The 20,402-nt window shown below is 39.6% G+C and overlaps 1 protein-coding gene across 1 annotated transcript; it reads left to right on the forward strand.

Annotated features, from left to right (window-relative positions):
- Nucleotides 1-2,159: 2,159 nt before the first annotated feature.
- Nucleotides 2,160-13,823, forward strand: LOC109486742 (guanine nucleotide-binding protein subunit alpha-11-like). The gene is made up of 7 exons (XM_019790628.1): nucleotides 2,160-2,169; nucleotides 2,376-2,560; nucleotides 8,556-8,731; nucleotides 10,266-10,394; nucleotides 12,074-12,203; nucleotides 12,596-12,749; nucleotides 13,239-13,823. Exons 1-7 carry the CDS (start codon nucleotides 2,160-2,162, stop codon nucleotides 13,421-13,423), a joined length of 969 nt encoding a protein of 322 aa, XP_019646187.1. The 3' UTR covers nucleotides 13,424-13,823.
- The last annotated feature ends 6,579 nt before the right edge of the window (nucleotides 13,824-20,402 follow it).

The following is a 20,402-nucleotide window of genomic DNA, read 5'->3' on the forward strand; positions in this document are numbered from 1 at the left end:
ATGGACATTTTGAAGCCTAATGGTGCATTTGTACATTATGTAGTTTTCCAGATCAAAAATATGAAGTGGATGATTCTGAGAACCAAGAGAATTACTACTAGTTGGTGTGGCCTTCTGTATCTGTATCTGTATCTGTATAGCCGGTATAACCGCCTTTCGGCGTAACACACCAGCTTCGCAGGCACGCGGCGCGGCGGCAGCTGGCTATATTACACCGATCGACCGGCCTTATTTTGTAAGCTGGAAGTCAAGATTATATAGAAAAAAATGTACCTACATTGCTTTGTTGAATTCAAATAGTTTGGTTATGTACAACACTGCAAAATCTGAGGATACGATTCCGCTGTACCATTTTATTTTGGGGAGTTTGGTTTAAAAATTGATCTACAAGTATTTTCAGTGTGCACCAGAGACCCTTCAATGAAAAGCATGACCGATTCATTTGATTGGGAACTATTTTGATATGGTAATGTCACACACTTGTGGATATGCTTATCACTCCATAACATTAGCATTTTAGACTACCTCTACATGAATTGGATATTTAGTTAGGTAGCTTTGAGGTTCAACATTTTGGTTGGTAAGCCAGGATTCAAACTCACAATGATAACGTGATGCATAAGAAGCAAGATTGCTAAAATAGGACCAAGGAGTATGATTAGAGCAGTAGATGAAATAGTTTGCTGAGGAGAACTGTATATGCCAATGATTCTCATTGAGGTCTATCAATGTAGCATCAGGCAAGGACAATCAGTGTATATATATACAAAAGAAATATACAAAAGAATAGGTACAGTACCATGAAAATTATTTAGGTACATGTCCAAAATACTGGAACGTCAATGTACCTGTACTGTACTATATGTTTCTCAATGATTACTTATTTGTAAGTAAAGCACGCTACATAGTAAATGTTGGACATGGTTGCACTGCATTGAACCATCTGTACTGACAAGCGTAACTTTTATAAACCTAATTTAGGCTTCTATATTGCTGTTTCAGGTGTAATTTGCAGTCAAATGGCTATGAAGCATTCCATGTTTCAGACAGTTAAACATGGTGCAGTTATTATTAGAGGTGACAAATGATGTATCACACCTGGACTAGCACCTGTCAGCTTATTTAGGCTGTGGTGAGATATATTCATGTTGCTAATGCTCATCTAGACTGATCCACACTGCCTATCACAATTGAATTAGCAGTTCAACCAATCATAGCATGGCAATTGGTGGTTTGTCCAATGAAAGAGTGGAAACATATCTGTCAAGTATTTGTATTTTTAATGTTTTTATATTTTTTCATGTCTACATTTTGGCAGAGGTGGGTGGGACTATAGGAACGGTCCATTTACATGTAGCTGGTTACTTGTAATACTATGGCAGCTCTATTGCCCAATAGAGCAATCCTGACTGTCCGCCACAATTAGCGGTTTGACCAATGATAGCATGGCAATTAGCAGTTTAGCCAATGAGAGAGTAGATGCACGCCTGTCAGATATTCACATGTTTTTATTTCGTCTATTCATGATCAGCTGCTTAACACCAAGGAGCTTAAAATCACTGGTGCTTGTATAACCCAATCATCAAACCTTCCTCTTTCAAACTGTCCTTATATGCCCCAAGATTGATGGCAGCTCAGTAGATTTCTAGACTTGTTTTTCAGCACATAATTTTCAAATCTTATGGAGTATGAGGTATATCTGTGTGTGCTCTGGTGTGCCAGCAGTATTCCTAATATGGACATGTGGCAAATTGAACGCGACCTTGTTAGGCTGAACGTAACGTGCTGTTACGTGCGCACAAGCGAGTAATGGTGTCGACTCGGTAATAAAAGTTTGATGACTGCATTATGTTCAACAAGTGAAGAGAGGATATGGTGGTATTACCTTGTTTAGGGTTTCACAGGGACTGCAAATTAGAAGATAATGATTTCAAGAGAACTTGATTGATTCTCTTTTCTGATGTCTTCTGTTCACCTTTTCACGTCAAGAAAACAACAAGAATAGATAACTCAAAGTCAGTCAAAGTTTTAAAGGGTACAGCGCGAGGCAAACTGTTGTATGAGACTACCAGCCAATTACATTAATCTAGTACATTCTACTATTAAATTCGAAGCTACCGGTAATAGTATATACACTTGTACTATTGGTATAAAACACAATGAGCAGTTGTAAGTGTACTATACAGCTACATGTGTTCACTTGATACTCTTAAGTCATTGTTTTACAAATCTTTTTTGTATGGATTTTGATATATGTATATTGTATTGGCCTGGATAGATAATTGTTGTTGTAATGGTTTATGTGTAATGGTTTATATTTGTCGTGTCTTGGTGCCTGCCCTTGTTTGACCAGACTGTTGTCATTCTCCTGCTAGGTTCTGCTGGATCAGGTAAAAGTACCTTTAGTAAACAGCTGCGTGTCCTGTACGGGGATGGCTTTCCGGAGGCGGAGAGGGTCAAGCTACGGCCAAACGTGTACAGCAACGTCCGGGTGGCCATCAAGCGTCTGGTACGGGCTATGGAGAAACTAGGAATCCAGTTTGAGAAGGAAGAGTCAAAGGTTTGCTTCATCTTTCTGCTGATGTTTATTTAGAATCTATAGTATTGTATCTGGTACCCATTGGTCAGTCACCTGTGATTTTGGTTGTTCATTCATGTTACATGACTGTCAATTTGAAATAGTCTGCAAGAGACTTATCCAATAGCCCTATACTAGAGCTGTGTACCGGTACCCAGTACCGGTACTGTACCTAAACAATTTCACACCAATTTTATGCCTATTTGTGACCTCAAATGTTTAAATAGCTGGTTAACAATGGGTGCCTGTGTAAGGACAGTGTGTTCATGAAAACAAAAACATCTTAGTTTTGCCTATATTTTATCTGAGCATTCGCCATAAACAAAGAATAAACCTTAACTATCAAGTTTATTTATGTTTTTTTGTTATTGAAGGAGTTCAGAAGAGCATATAAATTGGTCGAATTGTTCAGGTACAGGTTCAGGTCCGGACCTGTACCTAAACCTGTGTACCTGTACCTGTACCTGTATCTAAAATTTGTTTAGGTACACAGCTCTACCCTATACCCACCTCCATCAAATTGTAGAAATGTGAAAAAAAATCTAAACGTTAGTTTGATGACTAATAGCCAATCTCTCATTGGTCCAACTGCTAATTGTCATGCCATCATTGGTTGAGCTACTAATTGTGATAGACAATCAGGATCAGTCTATTGAGAAAACATATTCATGTCAACTTGAGTTACCATGCCTGTTTCACTTTGATATGCCAAAGGTTAGACATCCAGGTTACGAAGTACGCAAGGAATTGTTACTCTAGCAATTGGATAGATTTTGAAAACTGTCAGAATTATTTCAAGTAGCATCCACTACTTTTCATCAGTAATTAATGGATTCTATAGTTCAGCTGTAGATTCCAATAGTTACTAACACTAGTAGTAACAGAATCTGTAGTTGAGTAACAATTCCTTGTTGATGTTCTTGCTGAATTCATTCCAAAATTAAAATAGAAATTGCCGACCGAGAGGTAAATTTCCTGATGTGTGGTGATGCTGTGTTGGAAATTACAATCATCAGGTAGATTAAGTTTTCCTGCCATTCCACCACCAGTGATTGAATTGAAGGCCTGTTATTGTTGGCAAACCAAATGGATGTGTATTGGTCGTTCAGTCTAAATGGAAATGTTTCTATTTGGAAATGTAACGGCCCCTTTCCACTAGATGTTGATGGCTGAGGGATTAAAATTAGATTTATGTAAGCCTTGATTTCATAATTGGAATATTATGCAAGATGTGAAAATATGATTTAAAAGACAGCAAAATGCACTAGGCCACACCAATTTAATTTGTTGGTTCTCGGATTCGCCTCTTCGTTTTTTTCTGATTTGCAAAAAAAAAAAATTTGATTCTGGTCCTGAATCAACTCAAAACTGCTCAAATTTTGCCCCCAACAGTTGAGGAAAGTCCTTTTCTTCCTAGTTGTTACAGTTTTCCCATCTATCATTGCAGTGGTTTGATTAAAAGTTCAAAATTCAATGTTTAAATTTTAACCCAGCCTTTTGTGTTGACTTCATGGCTCATTTTGTAGCATTTAAGCCTATAATAGGATGCCTAAACCTGTTTTTATTTTATTTTTTTCGCCCTGTCGCTTCATATTTTTTCTGAAAAAATCCGAGAACCAACAAATTAAATTGGTGTGGCCCTAAATGTAAAAAAAATCATTCTTCATCTATGAAATTCACTGGGGATCTGTTAAATCCTTTGTTGTTCAGCAGTCATAGCTTCTACTGGAAAAGGCCAGAATGTAATATAACTTAAAGGCAAATTCTATAGACTTGGTTAAGGGTACTTGATTGATGCCATTTGTCATTTCTTGTGGCAGATGCTATTGATAGTTCACTCTTAACAGCCACAGATATGTATCTACCAGTAGATGAGACTGTGTTCTGAATATAAATGATATCATTTATCGTTGCCATCTGTAATGTATATTGAAAAGCAGACGTTATATTTTCAACCCAGTAGTGACCGTTTGTGCAATTAAGCAGGAGAGGTTGAAAGGGGGTCATTGTGAAGACTATTTTTGTTTCCGTCCAAATGAATTATATAAAAACATTGCAGCAACCATGCATATTAGTAGAGGTTATATAGGGGCAGTGTCATTACAAAGAATAGGGATGGATTTTGTAGCCACCAATGGCATTAACATTTGCCCTACAAGAGCTTTACCAATTTGAAACTTGTTAATTAAAGATACTGCATTCACTTTCACTGTGGTTTCGTATAAGACGTTTGCAGTGTTTGATAACTTTTAAGTTCACTGTTAAAACAATTCATTACCATAGAATAATAGAAATATACGAAATATATTATTCTTTTTAGGGCACATGATTTTGCCCTAACTGTGTGAATAAAACCACAGTGAAAGTGGATTTACAGTAGTTGACAATATGAATGACGTGCTCATAAAAAAATTGCATGTTCATTTTTACAAATAGGGTACCCCTCCCTTCCTTTCTTCCCTAATATCACAAAATCTTTAGGAGGCCCCAATGGTGTGGTTCTGTTACTGCACCCCTGTTTGTGCCTCCATGGTACAATTGTAGATGTTTAGTGGTGCTAAGTGGCTATTAGGGAGAGTTTAATCTTGGATTCATTGATAGTCTTGGGTTAAGTCCAACTGTTGAACTTTCGACCTGGTCGCTTGGCAGCCAACCCAACATGACCTCTGTGGGTAGGCAGGCCATACAGATGAGGTCAGTCTTAAAGCGATATTATGTAAAACTTTCACTATTTTAAACATCGTTGTTTTACTCATTTTCTTGTGCTATAAGCCTACCTGGGTTCATAAGGACATTTTGAAACGTGTTGAAAACTGCTGAAGATGCCTGAATGATAACCGCTGTTTGTTTACATTCTTTTTAGGAGCCTCCTAAAAAGTACAGCGGGCTTGGCGCAACTTATACTCGCACTGCACTGAGTCGCTGGAAAAGCAAAATAGCGATGTTAATATGTTGAAAGTTATTGAAAATGACAATCTAGATGAGAAAATTTCAATTATAATGTATTTATAATATTTTTAATTTTTGGCGTAAAATTCTTACATAATATCGCTTTAATCTTACCTGAAGTCTGACTCAACATGTGTAAGTGTAACTGTAAGGCCACCTTTCCACAAAATGGTGATTGCTGAGTGATCAAAATTGGATTTGTGTACATGTTTTGTTGATTTTATAATTTGAATACTTTAAGAGACAACAGATTTACTGAAAACTGTAGAGAAATTTGTTATCTATGTATTGAAATTTTTTGAGTGATTTGTGATCTATTTAGTTGCAGATTGGTTGCTCAGCAGTCACGGCCTCTAGTCTAAAGGGAACATGAGGTTTAAAGTCCATGCTTCTTAGAACATTATATTGTTAAACAGAAGTTTGTTTCCCAGGCCATTACTTACTAGTAATTTTTTTCAGAGAATAGGCTAGCAAATTATCCCAAGTCATTTATAAGTTATAACAGTGATCATGCAACAACAGTGACTTTTACAAGGACAAAGGGATATCAAGAGTTCTGTAGGTACAAAGAAATCTGTCAGATAGGAATATTTGTATTTTTATCATCTAAATCTCAAGCAAAGATGGTAGTATGAAAGGTAATTATTCAACTTGTTAACAAGAGAGGGTAGTGTAGGAATAATCTTAAAATGCTCTGTAACCATTAGAAACATTTGTTGTTATCTGTGGTTTTTCTTGATGTTCACTCTGGGTTGGTTTGTTTGGTGCTCTAGCAGAATTCTCTCTGCTTTCTGGCTGGTGTCTTCAGACGTGAATGCTGGAACGCGGCCCTTGGCTTGGCAAGATGCTGTCTCCGGGGTCTGCAGTGGCTGGACCCTGAGATGGGCGATGATTCGCAGGTAGGCGACATTCCCCACGTTGTCCGGCTGCTTTTATCTCTGGGACGAGCGCCGTCGTCTTCTATCCGAGGAGAAGTCGTCATTGAAGTTAGACTGTCAGTCCTTTTGAGGTAGTGATGGTGGTGAAAGTGGTGGTGGTGGTGTGGTTGTTCCCACTGTTAGATGAAATGCACTCTCCCAGAAACTCAGTTTTCTCGTACAAGATAAATCAGCTGCACTGTCCAGTATAACCACCTCTGGGGCCTGATTGCACGTCACTAGGACAGTTGTGTTGCTGAGTCGTTTAAAATTTGCCTTCCCTATAGCTGATTCCTTCTGTCTACAATGCTATGTTCGTTGTTAAAATCTATTATTTTGCATGTAATCCAGCTTCCCTGTTGATTTCCTTGCTATATGCAGAACCACTCAGGAGGCCTGCCTTCTTGATACATCACCTGACCCCCTCTCTGCAGACATGGCACCCTGCAGCATCCTCCAGCAACGCAGCCTCTTCACTACAGTCATGTGAGGACAGCCTACCTCACAGCACCTACCTTACACAGTTACTGCTCTCTCTGCTGGTAGTTTAGTGTGGGGGTCTCTCATCTTCTGCTTACTTTAGCTCCTCATGGCTCTCTCTCTCTTTCTCTCTCTCTCTCTCTCTCTCGGTGTGATCATTATACGTTGTGTAATCATCACATCATCGCAAACTGAATGCATTTCCCGGATAATCGTGCATGTGTTTTGCAAAATTCTGCTGCCTTGTCCAGGGAAAAGGCGGTCTAAGATCCTTGTCAGCAGTTGGTTCTGTCACATCCTGCCTGAAAATTCTACAGCATCAAGCTCGTATGATGACTTACAAAGAATGAGGCCATGCAGTTTTATCTACACCAACAGTGCTCAGCTCTATTGCCCACAATGACTAGATCATGGTTACCAAATAGGACAACAACTGCTTGTTACCCCATTCCTGTTGGAATAGAGGTGTCTCCTGGTGTCTTGTTTTTTAGTATGGCAGAGGGCAAGTCTTGAGAGCAGTTTCAGTTCCAAAACTCTCTGGCATGACTGTTGAATCTTTACCCTGGACTCTTGTAATGGTAGCTTTGATGGACTGGTGTCCCCAGGAGGAGTCTTATGTCCTCAACTGCATCGTTCTCCAGAAAGTGGGATAAAGCTACGGCCTCGTGGGTCAGTCCAGCCTTGGAATGCCTGGCAATCAGTTCTACTTCACTGGATGTTCCTCTGGTGTCATTAGCCTGGTTTGCACAGTTATGCCTGTCTCGTGGGCAGAATTGATGATCATTTCAACCCAGCTGTGTGACTAACCTTTCTTCCCATTGATCCATCAAACCCCGGAGAAGCTGTGTTTCTCTTGCTCTCAAGGTAATCCTGTGATTCTTCATGTGACAAAAACTACTTCTACCTCGGGACACCTTTCACCTCGGAGGAGAACTGCAGCCTAATGATGGATGGTGTCATATGCCTGCTGTGATGGACTACGGACATGGAGAGGTTCTAGAAGATGATTTTGAGAAGTCTGAAATTTTCATATTAAAATTTACAATCATTATGTAGGGTGAAAACTGGAAATTGGCTTGGGCCATTGTGATATGATGTTTTTCTTCCAAGTAGTTGTTCTTAGAAATACATTTTTGATATGACCAAACAACTAACTGAACCTCTTCTTTCCACACACTTATAGAATGTCTTCCTTCCAAGGTAGAGGCTGACCAGGAAGAACAAGGAATATTAAAAAAGGAGAACAAAAGAAATATTTGTACAAACTCAACGTACTGGAAATTACTTTTGTGGCTAGAACTATCTTCCTCCTTTCCTGGTCTGACACCACCTTTTCCGTATATTTACTTCCCGTGTTCACAGGTATCGTTTTAGGTGGCTAGGATTGTGTATCTGTTTGTCCAGACAGAGCAGGTTGACTGCAAATTGGGTGGGGAAGATTGACGGGCAAAATGACAGGAGGTCAAAGATCTCAAAATCTGACTGGAGAGCCAACAGGAATTAGAGGGAATGAGAGAATTCAGGAAGTCTAAAATCTATCTGCTTTCTTGTGTCAGGGAGAAGAAGTTGGATATTTTTATGTCATGATACAGAAATGTAATTTTCACACTTTGATGTGATTTGTTCTCCAGGATCTCTCAGAAAACCTAGTGAGCGTGGAAAATGGGCAACACTGTTATGAGCTGTGCGCGGACGACAAGCTGAGTTTGGAAGAGACGGTGGCAATCCGGGCACTGTGGCAAGACAAGGGGGTACAGGACGCCTGGGAACAGAGACATCTGTACCACCTGGCAGAGTCAGCCAAATAGTCAGTAACTGTCCTTCTGATTTTACACTTAGAGGTTCTGCGTAACACTGTTGAATCTTTGTGACCACATTTACATTTGTGTAGGGGTTAACGTTGCTCACCTATGTCAAGACTGAAAACTTGACATGCACACATAGACATAAACACATATACACACACACATGCACACACACACACACACACACACACACACACACACACACACATACACAAGCACACATATACATACATACATACTGTACATACATACTATTAGTATTACTCACATTTATACAAACACATACAAAATGTGTATTACACACTCACACATAGACATACATGTAACCACACACAAACACACATAAATACTTAATTGTTCAAATTCAAGGGATTATGAGAGGATAATGATATGGGCACCTTGGATCGAGGGATTCGAGGAAGCTAACTAAAATAAGGTATCCCAAACATTTAAAATTCAACCAGGCCTGTGATATAGTCCATTTAAACACAGCACATGATACTCCGTCAAGTCAGATGTATGAGGACAGAATAACAATGTTATGATGAAATTTTGATTGGTAATTATTTATTCTATATACACCTAAAATGACTGCATTATGTATGCAACTGTCTGAAACATTTTCCAATGGGAAAAAATAGCGTTAACCTTGAAAACATGTTACATAAAGGTGCCTAGAGGTCAAGAGGTTCACGTGGTATGTCAGTCCTTGAGATGTTCTCAATATTGATGTGTTAAGTGGTACTTGTAGTTCTGCTATTAGGGTTGTCGCTAGTGCATTTTAGCATTACGGGCCATCATGCTATTATTTGCAACCACCACACTAAACCATTATGTGTATTTAGCTATAATATAGCCAGTGTAATGGTACTGTGCTTGTATTTACGTGAATATATGTAAGTTATGATGTACAGTTCAAATGAGGACAATGTTGGTATGATGACCCTCCAAGCTGACCAAAAAAAAAAGTTTCTTTTCAAATAAATGAACAAAAAGCATGGCAAATTTATAACGGATACATTCTGATTACATATTAGAAAATGAATAATGTCCCCTCTTGTCCCTTCCATAATTATTCGAAAATAGAAATCTGGTCAAAACCCGGCCGGGCTATCAATTCAACAAGTGGTTGCAAAGAGGGTCAGTGATTATTCTGGGTGAATAAAAGTGGCCTTCTCTTCAACCTGTTGTATTTGTGATTGGATAATTTACAAAAAATATTCTAGATGTGACCAGAAATTTTTTCACTGGTGTAGCCCCCAACTTCATATGGATTTTTAGATTGTGTGGTGTGTTGTTGACTGAAAAATTTTCTGGAACGCACCATGTTTGTTTGTTTTTATTATGATCCCCATTAGTGCTTAAGCACTATTCTTCCTGGGGTCAACATAACGTAATAAAATGAAACATAGCAAAACTTATACAAATGATATATGGAGATTACAAAATAATAAGGTAAATTCAAAATTAATAGGAGAGGTCAGAGGTCAACAAAGAAAAACACAAAATAATTGAATTTTTATGTTTCCCTGACAGTTTCCTGGACAACATTGACCAGATCTCCACCGAGACGTACATCCCTTCTGTGCAAGACATCCTGTATATCAGATTACCCACCACTGCTATTGAGGAGCATGAATTTTCTGTCAATGGACTAACATACAGGTTGGTATTATACTACTTAGTGTATACAGAATATAGAGAGAGATTGTAATGTATAAGGTACATGTAAATAGTAGAGCTAGGACAAGAGAGTGGCTGAAACAGCAGTAGAAATGGAGTATGGATCGGAGATGTCAGATTGGTCAAAGCAACTTCAATGAACTTACATGTATCATAGATATAACAATGATAAATACAATATTCTATAAACTGCATTATGAAATATACATTGAGCTATGTTGTAGTTTTGAGGCAGTGGAAGACATATTTACTTCTTCTGTGATATGTGGGTTCTTTGATTTTAATAGTAGAAGTGTTTTCTTTGACTTTATTGAGATTGCAAGAAGAAATGATATGGAATCTAAATTTATATTTCACTCATAACAGCTGGGGAAGGTGTTACATGGAAGAGACCATTTTGCGATTGGGTCAAATTGGAAAAATTCTATTTTGGAGTGTGGTAATGTTGGGATAGTCCACAGTCCAGTTTTCGAGGGAGAGTGTGTGAAATATGCTGTATTTGTTCACAAATGTTGAATTCTATGGTCTCCCGGGCATTTTTAACAGCATCTTAAAACTTGTCTGCTAAGGGGGACCACTGCTTCGTGACAACCTTACTTTTCCAAACTTTGCCATACATGTATGTGCAAAGTTGCATGCATTATATATAAATATGAAGCAAATGGTAATATTGGCCAGACACCAAGTCTACGTCTGCAGACAAATTTAAGTGATTCTCAGACAAAGTTGAGTAAGCACCTATAGCTACAGACGCGACGTTCTGTCACTATCAGTCACTCCTGTCATGTACATTAGTCCCTGGGGACACTTCCATTGTGGAAGCCTTCGTTTCCACAACTGCTATTCTCCTACTAAATATCATGAAGATCCATCCACAGCTTCTTGAGTTAGAGATGAGATAAGTTTCACTTTGACTCGCCACATTAAGGGACATCATACAAGGGAACAGATGTGATTTAATTTATCTCCAGCAGTCTCTGGATGTTTTGGTTTCAAAGTAGCATCTGTTACAGAATTTCTTACAATGCTCTGAGTTTTAATGTATTAAAACAGACACCATGTCCCTCCCTTAGGTGACCCATTATGCAGAACTGTTATTTGCTACAGTAACCAGTGCTCTATTTGGTTCCAGGGTTAGGCAGCAGGGAGGAGGTTGATACTCCTGACATTGACACCTTATATAAGCTGGGGCTGCCAGCAAATTGAATTCCAGGATTTCATTTGAGTATGCTAAAGATAGCTTTCAAGCCAAGTGCCACTAATTAGGTTGTGTAGAGGGTTCAAATTGAAGTGGGAGAGAATTGTGGGACACTACCCTTTAGGGTGTTGTGTTTTTTGACCTCTGACTAATTACTTCCTGGTAGAGAAGTGATGTGGCTGAGCTGTGGATTTGTGTGCCAGTTTGTCCGACAGAGTAGGTTGACAGCACGTGGGTGGGGGAGATTTACACGCAGAATAAAGGTCTCTGCAATTGGCCAGGAGCCAGGAATTGGAAGCTGACACAGGGAAATTCAGGAAGCGGAGGGTTGTGTACTTCTCGGATGTCTGAAATTTATAATTTCTTGTGGTAAAAGGTGATATTGTTTCCACGTAGGTTATCAAATTTCTGAAGTAATACTTTTATTATCAAGTTTAAGTGGACTGTCTCCCCTATTTCACAGAGTGATTGATGTAGCAGGCCAGAAGAGTCAACGGAAGAAGTGGATCCATTTCTTTGAGGGAGTGACAGCTGTTCTGTTCTTCACTGCCCTGAGTGGTTTCAATGAGCTCATGGACGATGATGACAAAGTGGTAAGACTGGAACTGAAAGCGTCTTACGTAAATGCACATAGACAAGCGGTTAGTGACCCTGTCTCTGGAATTAGAGGCCGTGAGTTACAAATTACAATGTATAGTCACTGTGTCACTCACCTGACATGCATTTTACTGGAAACAGCTATCACATGTGAGTCACTCTCATTTAGAACATTTCATTCACGCTCATCCATAGATTGCATGGCTGAAATTGGGGGTATTCTTTACATAGTCGTGCATGTGTCCTGCAAAATTACGGTAGCACAGAAAAGGCTTTTCTTATGCCCTTGTCCGTGGTTGATTGTGTCCCAGTCTGCTTGAAAATTCTAGGCCATCATCATTGGAAGAATGTGACCACACCGTTAATTCGGAGCCTCCTCTCTTTGCAGAACTGTTTGCACGACAGCCTGGACCTGTTCCGTGACCTGGCCTACAACAAGTGGCTGGAGCAGACAGACTTCATCCTGTTCCTGAACAAGCATGACCTTTTCGTGGAGAAACTCAAGACAACCAGTATCAAAAGCTGCTTCCCACACTATGATGGTACTGCACAATCATACATGTATCACAGTAAACACTAGGGGTCGTGGGTGGGGTTTTGTGTGTGAAAATTAGCAAGAAAATTGTAACTCCTTAGATGGCTAACAAAAGTTGCTGACACTGCAGTTGGCAAGGAAATGTTTTTTTTTTTACAAAATTTTACAAAGCCATTACACTGTTGCATGGCTCAAATTTCATTTTTTTGGAATAGATGCAATGGTGGACCTAACCAAAAGGTGCACATGTGTTGTATTAGCTCAGCAGATGAGCTCGCTCAGAGGTGACAGTAGAATAGACCAATCCTAAATGTCAATCACAGTTACCAATTCAACCAATGATAGCCAGGCAATCAGAGGTTCCACCAATGAGAAGATGGGTGCATGTCTGTCAAATATTTGCATTTCTATTTAGACTTAGATGGGAATTGCTATAGAATTGGCCGATTACTGCCTACTTTGCATATTATAAACCTCCGTTCTTTTTCTCCGGAAGGTCCCAACACGCCGGAAGACTGTACGGACTTCATCCAAGGGGAATTCCTGAAGAGAAAACCTGTGAAGAAGACCGTCTATCCTCACATAACCTGTGCCACGGACACCAACCTCATGAAGACCATCATCAGTGATGTGCACAACATTATCGTAGATATCAACCTGCGCAGGGTTGCCCTGCTGTGATTCCTGAGAACTCTGTGTATTGTTGCAACTGTGTTGGGGATGGGGCTTGTAGGGAAGGGGTTGTACTTCCGCTTGTCCAGAGTTTTGTATGTGTAGGTAGTCTTTCTTCTCGAAATGGGACAATGGATTGGGTGCAAAATGATGACAAGGGCAATGTTTGTAACCTTGAACCTTGCTGTGCATATTGTGCAGTTTTGACACTGGAGTCGTCTGTTTGAATGTATCTGACTTTGGGGAATTTTCACTTCAATTTGTAATAAGTTACTACGCCACCCGGCAGCCTTGACAAGTACTGCAGCAGCTGACATAATTGCCATGTAAACTCACTTTGTTTTTTGTTGTTTTTTTACTCCTTTGAAAGATTTAATAGGTCAAAGAGGATGACGTGTGAAAGCCAAAACTGAGGGGGGTCAGAACCAAATGCTTTTCTGAGCTTTGAGACTGAAGATGCCAAAATGAGTGATGAATCAGATGCTTGTTTTTTTTTTTTAAATAACAACCTGCATCCATACATACACACACTGGCACACATAAAGATGCATGCATACATATACATCACACACACACACACACTATTTTGAATAAACAATTGTTTATACTGATTGGAAAATTAAAATTGCAGAGATGAAGTTAACATTGAATTTCTATTTATTATGTATAAGAATAAAAAAGGAAAATAATAATGGAAAGGTACAAAGACTGGACAAATGTTAAATTACCAGTAATAATGATAAGAATGTTTTGAGTGGGGGCCCCCCATTGCCACCGCCGTAACTTAACGAGCATAATAAGTAAGTTATTCGACGTATGTTCCAGTAAAATTGCCCTGTTGTGCATCACAAAACCAGCCCTATACATGTATATCAGTTAGATTAGATCCAGACAAACTCCACTACATGCACTGTTACTGAAATTCTTTTCCTCATTGTCACAGATAGTCTTTGAAACCTAAATCAATATCAGGCAAGAAGATTTTGAGAGCATTTTCCCTAGTAAAGTAAACAAAATCTTGAACTCACATTTTAGCAGTTAAGGTTATAACCTATTTTCAACAAAATGGTAACATCCTGACTGGGTCAAAAATAAATACACAGCTCTAGACCCAGTATGCTTTAATCATTCCAAATTATATGTATATACAGAGAAAATTATAAAGTGCTTATGTACCTAGTATATGCTATGTAAGCCAAAGTGTCCACCTCTGAAAAGAATACAACAAATTGTTTCATTTCCAAGAACTCGGACAAAAGAGTGTGGATAAGCCTTGTATTCCAGTCAAGCTAGAATGCAGATGTGATTGTGTTCAATGTGTCTGATAGAATTAAAATCCTAATTCCTAATGAGGCAGTGACTGTGTCAATGTTGATGCTTGAGGAACTTGTATTCTATTCACATTCTATAAGACATTGTAGTTGTCTTTATAATATGGCAGGTCCTTTGTGCTCATATTTCAAAGGTGGTGAATGATTGCATGAACAGTTGGCTTGTGCCATTTCACAAGGAAGAATGAACATTAGAGATACTTCTCAAATTCAGATGCTGTAACTTGATAGTACCAATCAGAAGCTGTGTTCAGCCTGTCTCTTGTCCATGTCATGTTGCAGTAGTGCCACCTAGTGAAAGCTTTTGGTACTGCACCAATGAGCTCTGAACGAAGATTTTGCAGTAAGTAGTGATGGGATGGGTATAGGGCTTATTCACCACAGATGGTCACGTGACTCTTCCCCCCGGCAGCGAGCATTGTCCGCCATTAGGGGGTGCAGCATGGTGCCTATGGCTATGGTACGCTATGCAAACTCTTGGCGATAGTTGCGCATTTTGGGCCACAATCTACGTTTTGAACACTCTTCTTGTTAGTAACATTGTCCTTGGGGTTGTTCTGGCTCCGTGTCCACGTCTCATGTTCTCAAGATCGGCTTTTATCTTTTTTTGCTGATCAGAAAATCGGTGTGTTTTACCCTGGCGTAGGGGCCTGTAGATCGCCCCCTGTAGATGTCAAGGTGGATAGCCATGGACACGTTAAATCTGTTGAAGCTACCTGTCCCTTTACTCTGTGGTAAATGTCCATGTAGAACAGGGCACTGGCAACTTGTAACACTCACCTTGTCCAGCCACAGTCGCGGCAGTGCGGACTGAGGATGGCGGCCGGCGGCCGATGGCCCCGCATTTGTTTGTTATTATCCAGACACAGTCCGGGGCTGTTCCAAAATAGCGACCTTTTGCGTATCCCGACTACAACGTACTTGTCACCACGCAACTGCATGTCCCACAACACTCTCTACACATCCTGATACAACGCTTCCAGACTCTTAGAGGGTTTGAACCGATGTTGTGTGTAAAAACTTCGGCCCAGTACCAAATACGAAGCTAAGTCGCGTCAAATTTATGGACTCCGCTGGCGGTAGGCGGTCTCGATCAGACTGATCAAAACTCAACAAAAACGGGTCAATCCCAACAGATTTTATTTTGTTCCAGTAACGAGAGGTATGAGTGGTGGTAAACTCTTCGTGTAATAGGACAAAGGACAGTGTACCTAACGTTTGTCGGCCATTTCAATGCTTGGAAACTCGCTGTAGGCGCTGTAGCCCCAAAATGGCGTCGCACGGGACATGAGGGGTCGTGACGTCATGATGACGTGTGGTGAATAAGCTCTATACTTTCTGTATAAACCTTTCTCTGTAAAATGTCTATTGGTAGGAAACTCTTAGTGAAAGTATTTCTTGGGGTGGATGACAATCTTTGATATAATAATGCCACCTACTTGTAAGTTTGTTTCAGCTGTAATGCTAGATGGAGGTGATATGTACAATGTATGTGCCATTGGAAAATACCAATACCTCATTATCTCCTTTGTCCTCTTAAAGACTTCCCCATGCAATGTTTGGCTTCAGAATGACTCTCCAGCAATGACCCGATAGATGCAGAATTCTCCAAGACCTACATGTACCTTACAGTGTAGAACAGTGCTCTCATAATGATTAGCTCTAATATGGCAGACAGTCATACCTAAGCTTTAAGTATTGTGAAGTGGTATGTTTAGCTTATTGTCAAGAAAAGTCTTATTTTATTCCTGTGTAGGTAAAGAATGGTACTGATCTGAAGTGTGGAAGTGCTTGAATGAGTATTACCTGGTAGAAGCATTTTGAGCTTGTGCTAGCAGAGTGGTCTCACACTTGAATCAGTCATGAAGAATCTCATGTAGTTTTAGCCTTATTTTGTCAAGGACTTGTCAGTTCATGTACCTGTAGTGATAGTTGTCTCTTCCTGACCAAAACCAGTTTGATTGCTTGGTTCCCGGATTTTTTTAAGGACAAAAACTATGTGGGCAAGAAAAGCCAAGGTTAGACTAGGTACCCATATTGGGGCAAATCCTTGTCGCATACCTAGTAAATGTACCTGTGTTATTTCGAAATTCCTGATTAACATAAGGTCTATTGACTCAATTACAGCAAACATGTAGCATACGCTATCAAGATCAAAAGTTGTTGATGTTTCTGATTGGCACCTAATCTGCATTGAAACATTGAAAACTGCATTGACTATCGTTTTATCTTCACATGAAGCTTTTGACAGAGAAACTGGAGTCCGAGAACCAATCTATGACGTTGGTGTGATGTTAAAATATTGTTTTCTGCTGATGTTTATTTTTAGATATTTTATTCTGTGATACAAAGTGTGATTCATGATGAAGCAGTGGTATAATATGATGAGTACAGCATGTTGTTCCCCCATGGCCTAATGTAATATTGTACTTGTACATTATGTTATTATATCAGTACTGTGTTGCATTTGTGTCTGATTAGTTAGTGGTTGTTGTTGTTGCATAATTCTTAGAAATTATAGTCATAGATCGTGACCATTTGTTGGTTTATCAGAAGTTAATCGAACTAAATTGGAAGGTCTCGAATGGAAGGAGTGTTAGCTAGTTCAGAGTTTTACTAGGCGTCTGTTTTGCATCTGTTTAAAGCCCTTTTAATAAGCAGTTAACAGCCTCATCACTTGTTGGTATAGTTGTCAACTTCAGCTGGGTCTACACCAGGTGCTATTACACTCTCATTTCTCATGAAAAATATTTTTGATTGAAACACGTCGACATACCATCAGCAGCTCAGACCTTGAAATAGTTTTAACCTCAGCTCAGACCTTGAAATGTTTCAACGAATAGATTTTAACTTGCTGGTACAGATATCATTTATTTACTATGCAGGAATTCAAAACCTTGTTTTGTCATCCATGAGCTTGTCTGGTACTTCCTAGGTTTATGTACCCCACAAAACCTGTCTGCTATTCCTCCTTCCATGAAATGCTATCCCACGCCGCGTTGCATTGCCTAACTTCCAACATACCTCCAACGTCCTGAAAGTTTGTAAACAGACATTTTCAACTGTCTGAATGTTAGGAGTGAAATCCTGTAAGCTGGTTCACGGTTTGAACTGTGCATACACAAGGTCCAAGGTGATGTCCCCTAACTTGTAAACAGTTCTCGTCTAGACCATGCTTAATGCACAGAAATGTTTTGTTCCTCAACTTTGACATGTTACCACAATATATGCATCACATTGCACATGCACTTTTAAGGCCATGAAGCAGCTTACTACACATGTACCTGCATCTTTTCTGACCTGTCTGTCAGGCACTACACAACAAGCCATATATACTTATGTGGCTTTAAGTCATCATTGCACTGTAGCTAAATAAAGTCTTCATCATAAGTTAAAGTTTGTAAGAATGTCCATAACTTCCTTTCATGGTCTGCCTAGTCTGTTGTATCGGCCCTTGTCTGCCGTATCCATCCTCAGTCTTCAAACAATGAGCACACTGCAAATGACATGATCACAATTGACTACATTTTCATCACCATGTGAAGGGGAAAGATGAAGTCACAGTTGTTTTGATATGGCAAAATCTTGAGTCTTTTGAATGTCTTGGAAAGAATCAAAGGGTCCAAAATGTACTTTGTCCCAACTAAAAGAAATGTAAAATAAGACTATTAATCTTTAGAAGTGCTGTTTCATAACAGAATGAGTATACCATGAGTCCATGAAATAGTTTCATTTAATGTCCTTGTTCAGTTTTCTGCATCATTTGTTATTGGAAGGTGTACATGTACAGTGTATGACCCCAGATTTTTGGTCTTAAGATTCCATTTTATCACCCGGAATAATGAATGTGCATAGTTTCAGAATTCTTACTCCAGACATATTAGCATTCTTGTCAGATACAACTACTCCAATGACTCCAATAAGAAGATGCCTAATGCAGTATTTTGTCCGAGTAATACAATATATGAATTAAATATAAAGCCATCAGGAATCTAACTGTGTGTCTCTCAATGTTGATGTCTTTGCAATGCTGTGGGTCCACATGTATTACTAACTGTACACAGTAATAGCACAAGTGCACAGACTGCCATGTTATGTAAATGTATAACAGGCCAAAGTATGAGTAAATGGAGACTTTGTACTGCTACAGGGGTTGTTGTACTGTCATTAGCAATGTCCTTGAAATTTCCAAGAGAAGTTACTGGTAGTGTTTGGTGCCAGTAATATTTAAATATTTTATTGAATGTAAACTTGTCAGCACCCTGTCATAAAGGGAGGGAACACTGATGATGTCATTACATTAGGTGATGATGTCACAGAGTTTGATGATGTCAACACATTAAGTGATGATGTCATACCAAGTTGTGATGATGTTTGCCAAAATACTAGTATGTGGTGACTTCTCAGAACCATATGCCAGGGGTTTAATGTGAAATGACATAGCAAGCACCAATAAATGGTGTTTTCTATGACGTTTCAAGTGTTTTATATTCCTCAATCCTCTGGTTGCAATCTTGAAAATGTACTTACAACTTGACATTTAAAACATTTTCCCTTTCTAAATTGATCAGAGAGAGGAAGAATCACATTCATGGGCATCTATGCATTTGACTATCTTGGAAAAAAATAAAACAAAAGACCAGGAGACTGGAATATTTCATTGACAGAAAATGAAAGGCAGTTCCACCACTGACATGGGATCTGAGTAGCCAGGCCAGGCAGGCAGCCAGCCCAGTTCTTTCCGTAAACCCGACAGTGTAGCAAGCCCTGTAGTGTGTAACATCACAGCACCTCAGTTTTGTGGCTGTTTGTAAGCTATTGTGAATGTTGCAATCATGAACTGTACCTGGATCTATGGTATGAGATTGAAGCGTATTTATTACAGTATGTACAGATAGATCGACTGGTTTAGAGACATGAGCACAGATCCTACAAGAGATGTAATTTTTAGTGCAAATGGCCTGAATAATATGCTGCTTTTCCAGCCTATCACATTGTCTGTTATTTGAATCGTTTGCTTCATAACGTTAAGATGCGATAGTCCAGTCACGTTACACCTCCAACCACTTCTATTTGAAGCTCCTTGTTCCGACTTAGATTTTTGGTAGGTCTTTGCAGTGCAAACCTTCACGAATGCGTAGAACCATTGACAATGAATAGACGATGGGATTAGACCAATGATTAGTCGGATGTATCGTTGGCATCACGATAAAACGTTGACAAAACCACGCATTATAAACGTGGAAGTTACTATAGACAATTTGGGGCATCGATATCGTAAGCACAACCGTTAATTTCCTACTGCAAGGCAGTTTGCCCTGCTTAAGGGAAGAAGCTACTCGTATTAGGCGATAGATCGTAAGCTACAGGAAGATTCTTCATCATGTATATTTCCAGTTTGGCAAAAGCACCGAAGTAACGGGTTCCTTTCTCAGCAGTATTCTAATTGAGTCAAGGGGACGCTCCTGACCTGGGCGCGCATTCGTCAGAAGCGTAACCATGCAGGTTAGGAACAGTCCACGTGACCTCATACACACCTGGGTACCCTCACCTGGCACCAGCGTGCTTAAATACGGCATAGAACAAGAGATTGCACATTCGGAGCCCTGGAGACCGGCCAGGACAAAGGAGAAACGAGCGGACGAGTGTGACGGACA

This window comes from Branchiostoma belcheri, unplaced genomic scaffold (assembly GCF_001625305.1).
Source record: "Branchiostoma belcheri isolate BF01 breed outbred unplaced genomic scaffold, Haploidv18h27 scaffold83, whole genome shotgun sequence".
Classification (NCBI taxonomy): Eukaryota; Metazoa; Chordata; class Leptocardii; order Amphioxiformes; family Branchiostomatidae; genus Branchiostoma; species Branchiostoma belcheri.

What these genes read in the sequence shown, in the direction of transcription:
- LOC109486742 (XM_019790628.1), top strand. An exon ending in TTGAGAAGGAAGAGTCAAAG is followed by an intron (nt 2,561 to 8,555) that starts GTTTGCTTCATC and finishes TTTGTTCTCCAG; the next exon opens with GATCTCTCAGAAAACCTAGT. An exon ending in CTGGCAGAGTCAGCCAAATA is followed by an intron (nt 8,732 to 10,265) that starts GTCAGTAACTGT and finishes TTTCCCTGACAG; the next exon opens with TTTCCTGGACAACATTGACC.